General features: G+C 59.6%; 1 protein-coding gene across 1 annotated transcript; it reads right to left on the reverse strand.

Moving 5' to 3' along the window:
- Positions 1-867: 867 nt before the first annotated feature.
- Positions 868-7548, reverse strand: ZIC2 (Zic family zinc finger 2). Its single transcript, XM_077343815.1, is given in 5 exon segments — positions 868-2524; positions 2956-3119; positions 5549-6420; positions 6422-6461; positions 6464-7548. Coding segments are annotated over 5 exon segments (1584 nt in total). The 5' UTR covers positions 6645-7548; the 3' UTR covers positions 868-2197.
- Between the last annotated feature and the right edge of the window lie 3263 nt (positions 7549-10811).

The raw sequence follows: 10811 nt of genomic DNA on the forward strand, positions 1-10811 counted from the left end.
TCGTTTCAAATTTGCAACCCCTTTAAGGACACCCTCGAAATGCCAAACTGGGATGGGGTTGGGAGGTTCAAGGTGACCCTTGGGTAGCCCCGAAAACTCTGATTTCACAGAAAAGCCACTGAGAACAAGGATGCATTTTGCCTCCCACCCACCCCCAAAAAAACGAAAAACACCCACCCACAAGCAAACCTACAATTTGGTTTATCCAAATTCTGCACGAATGGCATCTCCTTCCCTCACAATGATGGGCGATTGTCTCCAGTGTGGGGAGGCAGCTAGAATCGACTCCGAGGGGCTATAAACTGAGCAGCCTTCAAACCGAGCCTGACTTCTACCAAATAATGTATTCGAATAAGCAAGCAAGTCGCCTCCTCTTATCACTACGAAGAAACCTCGTTACGGAGACAAACAATCAGGCCTCCAGTAACAACCATCGTGACTGCTAAACCAGAGTGTAGCCTACTACGATCCCTAGCAGCAGCAGCCGAAGAAACTTTGATTTCGGCTGGAGAGTCCGAAAGAGGCGCTGAACTTTTCCGGTGGAGTTCCACCGAAAAGCTCTTGATTTTAGCTCGGTTTGTTAGAAAGGAAATGAAAGAATTTGCAAGCGGGCAGGGCTTTAAAACAGCAGCATCTGGGGTGAAAAATTTTTTGACTCAAAGAACTGAATACACTTCCCCGTGGGATTTGTGGCGAGGGCAGGCCTAACTTAGGGAGCGCAGTCTGAGGAAGAGCGCATGCACTGGAAAGCTCACGCCTTGAATAAATCTTTGCCAGTCTTAAAGGTGCTGCCGGACTCTTGATTTTAGGGCGGGCAAACCTCGATGTTTTTGGCTTTGTTTAAAGAGAATGAAGAGGTTCAGCGACTGCAGTTTCAACACATTTTATTATATTTCTGTATGCATTACTCTGAGGAGGGGGACCATATCACAAGAAATGATGAAACCACATCAACCTTCAAATTAAAAAAAAAATCTGAAACAGTTTTATGCTCACAAATTGTACATATTTATAGTTAAGAAACATTCTTTATAAATACTGTTTCCTCTGTAGCAAGTTAATACCATAATTTAATTACAAATGGATAAATATGTCAACAGGTATTTACAGAAGGAAGGGTATTATTAAAGGAGGGAAAATACCCTAACGGCACTACGCATATTCCCCCCCTCCCCACGCCCTTCCAAACAAGAACTAACAAATCGAACTGGCAAAAGCACTAAAACGTCACATGTAAACCCAGCTAACAAGGGGGGGAAATACATTCACAAGCGTTGGAAGAGAAGGAAGAATTGATCTTGGTGGTGTTTCGAAGAACAGCATAGAGACTTTGGCACCTTAAAAAAAAATGTTTTTTTCCTTGTTTTTCTGTTTGTTTGTTTTTATAAATCTTTCCAGTCTATAGTTCAATGAAGTTTACAATCAAAGTTGCCTCTTTCCCCCCCCCCCCGAAAGAAACACGATATTCAATACCACGATTACAAAAGAAACCATTTGATTCCACAGTTACTTCTCCCCCCACCCCGCGAATGAAAGAGAGAAAGAGAAAAGAATTAGGGGGGGGAGGGAGGGAGAAAGAGGGGATAAACAAGGGAGCGCATCCTTTGAGGGAGAGAGAGAGGAACTCACACCTCCCCGGCAGGGGGGGAACCCCAAAGGGGGCGGTGCGCGGGTGGGGGAGAACCAATCCATCCTTCACGAAGCGGACCAACTTCTATACAACAAGAAATCCAAGAAAACGTTTGAGTTCCCACCTGGACGGGAGGAGGGACGCCGCATCCTCCTCGTGCACAGAGACTATCCGAGGGCGGGGCGGGGGGGGCGGCAGGGCGAGGCGGGAGGAGCCCGAGGGCCGGTCGTCGGGCCGTCTGATCTTTTGTTCCCCAGGCGATGGAGGCAGGCGGAGGAAGGCGGCGGGGGGGTGTGGGGGGGCGGGGGGAGAGTGTCTCTCGGCAGGCCCTTGGGCAAGGCTCGGGAGACCGCACCGCGGCGGGGAGGGGGGTCTCTCGCTCGCTCTCCACGGACGGCACAGCCTGCGGGGCGGCTTCTCCTCCTTCCTCCTTCTTGGGCCCCCCGAAGGCCTCTCTCGCTGCTCTCTGCCTTTCTTCTTGGCGGCTCCCAAGCGTCCCGGGGGCGACGGGGGAGGAGAAGGCGGGAGAGAGAGCGCACATCCCAGGCGCTGCTGCCGGAGCCGCCTTCAGACGTACCACTCGTTGAAGTTGGAGGTCAGGCCGCCGTGGCAGCCGCTGCCCCCGACCCCGCCGCCTCCGCCTCCGCCGCCGCCTCCTCCTCCTCCGCCGCCGCCAGTGGCCCCGCCGTTGCTCCCGGCCCCGCCGCTGCCGCCCCGGTGCACGGCAGACACCGCCGCCGCCGCCGCTGCAGCCGCCGCCGCCGGAGACAAGTTAGTGGCCGCCGCGCTCTGGCTCTCGGCGCTGGGCGACACCAAGCCCGGAGGGGTGGACGACTCGTAGCCGGAGCTGGCGGCCGGGGACGACTCGGAGCCTTGCGGGGAAGACTCGTGGACCTGCCGGCACCGGAGGGGAGGGGAGGGGAGGGCAGGGGAGAGACAGCGCCGTCAGCCTCCGAGCTGGCCAAGGAAGCCCGCCCGCCCGCTCCCTCCAGGCCTCAGCCTTTCCCCACCGGAGGCTTCCAACCCCCTGCCCGGGGCTGACTCCTCGCCGACAGGGAGCAACAACAACAAAAAGAAGAAGGAGGCGACTCGGGTGAAGTCCCCGCGAAGGCCAGGCCGGCGCGCCAGAGCGCAGCCCGCAAAGGCTTCCCGCCACCTCCCCTCCGCCCTCGAGCTTACTCGTAAGTAAGCCTCACCATTTCAGTGGGACTTACTTCCGAGCAAGTCTGCCGCCCGTGGCTACAGAAGCGTGGTCCTCTTGGCGTCAGGCAGGCCTCTCTTCCCTCCCCAAGGCCAGCGCCAGCTTCCCGTCCGCTCCAGATTACCTTCATGTGTTTCCGCAGGGAGCTGGGGTGCGTGTAGGACTTGTCGCACATCTTGCACAGGTAGGGCTTGTCCGAGGTGTGGACGTGCATGTGCTTCTTGCGGTCGCTGCTGTTGGCGAAGCGTCGGTCGCAGCCCTCGAATTCGCACTGGAACGGTTTCTCGCCTGCAAAAGGGGGGAGGGGGGAGGGCGGGGAGAAGAGAGAGGGAGGAAAAGGCCAATACGGGGTGAGGATGCTGGCAAACCAGCCTCCCGGACGACTCCGAGCCCAGCCAAGCAAGTCCCCCCAGGAATTAAGATTTTAAAAGGGCATCTAGAAGACCGGGACAACTCGCGCGGCTTTGCCAAGGGGCGCGCCCAAGTCCTTCCAGGATGTGTCAATTTCACCCGATTGTCTCTAGGATTCAGTGGGGCTTCCTTTCCAGTGTCAGCTCAGTTGCACCGGAATAAGTGGGCAGCGCTGACTTGCTTATTAGGGGGAAGAAGAAGAAGAAGAAGAAGAAGAAGAAGAAGATCTTGGTGCCAGGACCCCAGCTAAGAACAGACAAAAGGGAATTTAACGGAGGATTGTTTTGTTTTGTTTTGTCTTTGAGGGAGGGGGGGGGGAGACTGCAGATTTAGATAGATAGATAAATCTAATACTAAGAGAGCTGGCCAGAAGGCATAAAAACACCCATCTGGACACTTATTTAAAAACCTCTTTCCCTAAGGAAATCCAGAAAGAGAGTCCGCCCTTTAAAATTTTATTTTACTCCCCCCCCCCACACACGCACACCCTGTTCGGTTCAGAGAATTCCCCTGTCCTTTTGTTTCCAGGAGGTGTTCGGGGAAAGCAAGTCATCCATCGAAACGTGGTGAGGACCGAGCAAGAGCAAACAAGGAGAGAAAAACCCGAAGCTTCCCTGACTCGCCCTTCAAACACAATTCGCTGCGAAACTTCACCCCAAAGTCTCCGTGCTTCTGTGCATCTTTTCTCCCCCCCCCCCCTCCGCCAACTTTCCCGCAAGGACTTTGGAAGTCAATCCACAAATATCCGCCCTGGGGACGGGAGGGGAGGGGGGAGGAAGGGAGAAAGACACCCCCCCCCCCTTCGCCCGCCAGCCAACATGCAAAGCGGTCCCTGGGAATCTGCCGGGAGCTTCTACGGCCTGTTGCCACATTTCCGAGTAATCCGATGGTGCGAGAACCCCACCAACGCCCCCCCCCCAGCCCAGATCGCCCTCCCCATCTAGGAACCGGAGGTGGGAAAGGCGGGCAGTTTGGCGTGAAATTCCATTAGCACCTCGAGGCAGCTGCTCCGAGCCGCCCCCCCCCCCCACCTCCAAAAGCGGCCCTCTCCATGCAAATCGGCGTCTCGCGGTTTTAAACCTTGTTAAGCCCGTCTCTCACCCAGGCCCGTTCGCACCCAAGAAAGGTCCGGGGAGACGGGGGGGGGGGGGGAGCGCCCCGTTCTTGCTCCCTGTAAATATTGATGCCCGGAAATCGCGCTGATGTTTTGGCTTTCCTGTTGTTGTGTATTTTTTGGGGGGGGGGAGATAAAATCTGGCAGGGAGAAAGGTTGCAGGAGCCAGCCAGGAGGCGGTTTGTTCGGCTCTTTTGCCCGAACGGCCGCCTTTTTTCTCTCCCGTTGGGAAAAGGGGGGAGGAGAAGTTTGTCAGCCACAAAAGCCCCCCCCCCCGCCTGTTATTGCGCCATTTTAACGAACTCGTGCAAAACCACATTCAGTTACTCAGTTATTCAGTTACTACATTCAGTTAAGTGAGACGTTCAAAGCACTTGGGGGAAGGAAGCTAAATTTTTTGTGTTTTCTTGGCTCGGCCTCACCCCATTTAAATTTAATGGAAAACCTGTGCGTGTGGGGAGGAAAACTGAGAAGAGGGACGTGTCGCCCTCCGTGCTGGTCTTCTAGACCAGTTCCTCCCCGTCCAGAAGACAAAAAGATAGGCAACCTATAACCCACCCCCCCCCCCGGCGCAATCACCGCCCTTTCACACATTTCCTAAAGGCTTCAGCGCGCCTGGCTTTGTTTACCCGAAGGCAGCTCAGGCGTTTCTCTCTCCCGGAGCCCTTCCCCGTGTTTGTCCTTCGTGGAAGCCGGTGGATTTCGAAAGAAGCCACCTCCACGGAGACCCGCGCGGGAGGTGGATGTTTACTTGGCCGTAAATGCCTCTGAACGCCACGGGACTCCCTTGGACGAGGCGCGGACTTTGCGCTAAGGAGCCTCCGGGTTTCCTTCCCGGCTCTGGCCCCCGGGCCGTACATTTCCACGGTGGCTTTGGAGCATTCGGCTCCTGGCTCCGATACAGAGTTCCTACTTCCCAGGAGCCGCGCTGGGGAACCGGGGCCCGGGCTGGGCGAGCCGGCGAGCCCCGGGCAACTTCTGGAAAGAACGGGGTGGTTTGGGGCAAGCGATTCCAGCAGCCTCAGGCTTCCACAAAGGGGAGCGACACTCCTGGCGGCTGGTGGGTGAGCGCGACAGCCGGCCGGCCCCATGTTGGAAAGGCGGCTTTGTTGTGGCTTGAAAGGCCGCGCGGGCTTCCCCATGCCGCCGCCCCCCAGCCCCCCATCCGGCCTCCTCCCGCGCAGGGACTGACCTGTGTGCGTCCGCTTGTGGATCTTGAGGTTCTCGGAGCGGGCGAAGACCTTGCCGCAGCCTGGGAAGGGGCAGGGGAAGGGCTTCTCGCCGGTGTGGACGCGGATGTGGTTGACCAGCTTGTACTTGGCCTTGAAGGGCTTCCCCTCGCGCGGACACTCCTCCCAGAAGCAGATGTGGTTGCTCTGCTCGGGCCCGCCGACGTGCTCGACGGAGACGTGGGTGACCAGCTCGTGCATGGTGCTGAAGGTCTTGTTGCAGCTCTTCTTGGGGCTGCTCAGCTGCTCGGGGTCGACCCACTTGCAGATGAGCTCCTGCTTGATGCACTGCTGGCGCATGTAGCGGAAGAAGGCGCCCGGGTGGTGGTGGTGGTGGTGATGGTGGTGGTGCGGGTGCGGGTGGGCGTGCGGGTGGTGGGCATGGTGCGCCGCCATGTTCATGCCCATGTTCATGGGGCCGTACTGGCCGTGCAGCTGGGCCGCGGCGGCGTAGGGGTCAGTCCTGGGGCTGGACACCTGGCGGTACTGGTCCGAGCGGCCGAAGACCTCGCCCGGCAGGCCCAGCCGCATCTGCCCGTTGAGCACGTTGGGCGAGCCGGGAGCGCCGTGCTGCTCGCCGATGCCCGGGAAGAGCAGGTGGCCGCCCTGCGCCTCGGCGTGCGGGTGGTGCAGGTTGCCCGCCGCCGCCGCCGCGCCGAAGAGTCCGTGCTGGCCGCCGCCGGCCCCGGAGGCCTCGCCGAAGCCCCGGCCGCGGAACAAGAAGTCCCGCGGCGCGTTGAAGGGCGGCGCCGAGTAGGAGCCCACATGGGCGGCGTGCGGGTAGGCGGGCGCCTGCGAGCTGAAGGCCGAGCCCTGGCCCGGGGACAGGTCGTGCGCCGCCGCCGCCGCTGCCGCTGCCGCCGCCGCCGCCGCCGCGTTGAGCTTGAAGGCGCCCAGGTGCGCCGCCGCCGCCGCCGCCGCCGAGTCCGCGAAGCCCCCCGGCAGGCTCAGCTCCCGCTCCTGCAGCTCCGCCGCCGCCGCCGCCGCCGCCGAAGCCGGGGGCCGCCCGAACGAGCCCACGCCCAGCGCCGGGAACTGCGGCCCCGCGTCCAGCAGCATCCCCAGGCAGGCGGGCCGAGGCCCGGCCGCGAGCAGAAGGGGCGGCGGGGGTGCGAGGGCGCCGGAGGGGGGCTAGGGGCGGAGGGGCCGGGGGGCCGCGGGGGTCCTCGCCTCGCCTTCCCTCGCCCGGCCGGCCGGCGCGCCAACAGCCTTGCTCCCCACCGGCCAGCCGCCTGTATAGACCCGCGCCCGACCCACGCCCGCCGCGCCCCCACCGCCCCGGGCCTCCCTTCGCTGCGCTGGCCGCCCCCCCTCCGCCACCCCCTCCCTCCCTCCCTCCCCTCTGGGCTCCGCTTCGCCCTCTCTGCCTGCCTGCCTGCCTGCCTGCCTGCCTCTCTCGGCGCCCCCCGCGCTCAGTCCTCCCCTCCTCGGCCGGCCATTCGGCTCGGCGCTCCCAACTTGCTGCTGCCGCTGCTGCCGCCTCGCCTCTCGCCCGCTTACCCGCTCGCCTTCTCCCCGGCTCGCTCTTTAAGCCGGGAGGAGGAAGAGGAGGAGGGGAGGGGCGGAGGGGAAGGGAGGGGAGGAAAAGGAGGGGGAGAGGCGGATTTTAGAAAGGCAGCCCAGAACAATAACACGGGCGCGGGGGGGGGGGAGAGGAGAGGACAGGAGGGGAGGGGGGAGTGCTCCGCGGCCGTCCCTCCGACCGGATCCCGCTCAGGCGCGGCCGAGCGCGGCAGCAGCGCCCGCCATGGAGAGGCTCCAGCCCCGAGGGGGGGCTCCGCGATGAGATCCTGCTTCCTCCTCCTCCTCCTCTTCGCCGGCGGGGGGGGGGTGGTCTGGTTGGGCGCCGGCTGGATCTCCCTGCTCGCCTCTCTGCCTCGCCTGCTCGTTGCGGTGGGCGCCTCTGCTGTGGCGGCTTTTTATCCCCCCCTGCCCACCCCCTTCTCCTCCCAGCCTCTCCCGCTCGAGCCTAGCCTGGACTGGCAGCTCTTCTCCCACCGCCCCCTTTAACAGCGGCCAGGCCGTTCTCCAGGCGCCGTCTCATTGGTCGGCCGGGCCCCATCAATCCAAGCCTTCCCCCCTAGATGGGCTAATAGCCACTCGCGCGTCCCCGGCCCCGGCCCGCCTCTCCCTCTCTCCCCCCCCGCCTCCCTCCTCTCTGCTCCCAACCCGGGCAGCGGCGTCGGCGACAGTTCCCCCAGCCCCAGCGCCCCCCCCCACCGCCCCCCTCCTGGCCAAGGCCAGAGAGGGGCAGCCTTTCGAGCAGAGGGCAGGAAGAACGAGGAGGGCCAGTGGGGGGGGGGTGCGGGGTGGGGGTGAAGAGCACAAATAAGTCTGAGATGCGCTGGGGGGGAGGGAGGAGGGGGTTGCCAGCACTTTTTGATGGAGCTCTTGGAAGGGAAAGGGGTGAGCCCCCCAATTCTGAGCCGCGGAAACCTGGGCAGGAAGAAGGAAAGGCGAGCTTGGGTGGATAGGCGGAGGGTCAAAGGGGAGCGAAATCCGGGCAAATAAACAGCTGTAGGGGGAAGGGGAGCCGCGGGGGAAGGCGCCGCCTGCCTCTGAAACCCAGGGGGGTTTGTCTCCTTCCCCATTGAAACCAAAGGGGTGTGTGATGCGCTGGAAGGATGACACGGGAGTCAATGGAGATGTCTGGCCCGTGGAACAGAAAGGCGAAAGGCGAAGGCTAGTGGGTAGCTGGGGTGGGGGATGGGTGGGGGGATCTTGCTGCTAAATGGGGGAAAGTTCGTATTTTGAAGCAGTCACTGGAAGGTTTCCGTGGCTGGATGACTGTGCGAGAGAGGAGAGAACTGGGGGTGAATGAACGCCCGTCCTGGGGGCCCGATCTCGACTCCGAGATTTCTGTACACTTGACAACGCGCCCTGCCCACTCGTGTCCATGGTGTTCCCTGGAAGAGCTGGTTTTGGAGAGGCGGACAATCATCTTTAAAACGACGGTCCTGGGCACGCCTTGACTGCGGACTGACCCACAGGCTAACCCGCCTTTTTTTTTTTTTTTTTTTTACCCAATCTCATCCCAATAAGCCTTTTAGTCTACTGAGATGGGAGCGGGAAAGGAAAATGTGAGGGTCTTATTTGCGGGAGAACAGGGCTCTTTATCCACACGCACACGCCCCTGTTCCGATGGTGTCCTCTGGAAGCTGTTCTGTCTCAGGTCAGAAAAGGAAGGAAGGACACATCATACCGACCTCGGGCATACGCGATCATTAGGCAGGATTTTTCCACTGACTCCTTTTATTACACTTTCTGTTACCATAATGTATAACTATGCAAAGTGAATAATTGGTGGGAGCACTGCGAATCCCTTCCTTCCTTCCTTCCTTCCTTCCTTCCTTCCTTCCTTCCTTCCTTCCTTCCTTCCTTCCTTCCTATCTATCTCTCTATCTCTCTATCTCTCTATCTCTCTCTCTCTCTCTCTCTCTCTCTCTCTCTCTCTCTCTCTCTCTATCTATCTATCTATCTATCTATCTATCTATCTATCTATCTATCTATCTATCTATCTATGCCACTCCGGTCCAACACTGTTTAAACAAAATTCACTCATTCCTCTTTTCTGACACCCATCAGGTCGAGGTAGATGAGAGGACAGATCTGCTTTCCAGCTCGGAGCGCGACAGATTTTTTCCCTGACAAAAACGAACCCCCACTTTCCCCAGGAACTGCTGCAGCTGAGCACCTCTCGGCTCCCCGTCCAGGGCTCGAACCCCACCCCCACCCCCGTGCCCCACTCTCATCCTTCCCTTGGCCCCTGCTCACTCGGCTTGGCCCCCGCCCTCTGCTCCTCTTACCAACTTGCTAGGCGGAGGGAGGGGGCTGCCCGTGCCCTTCCCTTGACCCGACGAACGGAGCTGGCTAAGTCAACCGTCCGTTTCTCTCCGTCAGGCTTAAGCCCCCCTTTTCCGAAAGAAGGGCTTGAACGAAGGGCAGAGAAAACCAGGGGTGGGGGAGAGTGCCGTTTATTCACCTTGGCTGGACACCACTGGGGCGGCCTGAGAACTTACGCGGTAGGAACCCCGGGAACCCAGCCCCGAGAGTTTCTGGAGTAGGAGCTCTAAGGCAGCTCTGCTTGGAAATAAATCCGACGCTTTCGGTGGGCATGGTTTTCAAGGGATTGTGGCAGGGAACGGAGCCCTATTTCCCCTGGAATAAGCGGTGGGAGGAAGACACAAGATATATATACACTGTTTAGTTCTTTGCCTATACATACAGCCACACAGTTAACCCTCGCTTCTTTCTTTCTTTCTTTCTTTCTTTCTTTCTTTCTTTCTTTCTTTCTTTCTTTCTTTCTTTCTTTCTTTCTTTCTTTCTTTCTTTCTTTCTTTCTTTCTTTCTTTCTTTCTTTCTTTCTTTCTTTCTTTCTTTCTTTCTTTCAGGACACTTTTCGGTGGCGTGTAAACTCGCTCATTCCAGCCAGAGCCCCCGCAGGCTGGGCTCTTTGCTTTCCTTTCAAAACTTCCAGTTTCTCCTCTCCCCGCAGGAAACAGGAGCTGATCCAAGTTCAAAGCCAGATCTCCGTCTCCAACCCCCCCCCCCTGCCCGAAATAAATGCTTTATTTCTCTCTCCAAACCGCAAAACCCTCTCCACCCCCCCCCCCCTTTATGTCACGGGGTGAGAAGGGAAAGAAGCGGAAGAGGGGGAGAGAAGAGCCGAGAAAGAAAAGCCGCAGTCCCTTTCATGGGCCACTGGCCGGAGGGCCGCCTGAGAAGCTCCTTCTTTGGCGAGGGGGAGAAAGGCCGGCCGTCGCAATTGCCCGGGGGAAAGGCCTGAACCCATTTCTCCGGGGGCCAAAGGGACTAGACCAGATGCAATAGATCAGCGCAGCAACAGTTCTCATGGCCCAAGCGCCCCATTCTGTAAGTCTCCCTCCCCCATTTCCTTCCTTCCTTCCTTCCTTCCTTCCTTCCTTCCTTCCTTCCTTCCTTGCTGGCGGTCAATGCGGCCGATATTGGCGCCTCGTGCGCTAGGATGCGCGGCGTCTAAGCGACCTGCCGCTGCAAATGACAGTGGGGGTGGGTGGGCTGGATCCCACGAGGGCTGTTTTGGCTGCCCGGGTCCGGGGAAGGCGAGTGCCGCGGAAGAGCGAGTGGAGGGAGAATGGCCCGGCGTTTGTGGGCCCCCTTTCTCGCGCGTCGTGAATTGCGCCCGAAGGAGGACGTTGGCCCGAGGAGGTCCGGGGCATCACAGCCGGGCCGCCGCGTTCTAGCAGC

This window comes from Paroedura picta, chromosome 6 (genome assembly GCF_049243985.1).
Source record: "Paroedura picta isolate Pp20150507F chromosome 6, Ppicta_v3.0, whole genome shotgun sequence".
Taxonomy (NCBI): domain Eukaryota; kingdom Metazoa; phylum Chordata; class Lepidosauria; order Squamata; family Gekkonidae; genus Paroedura; species Paroedura picta.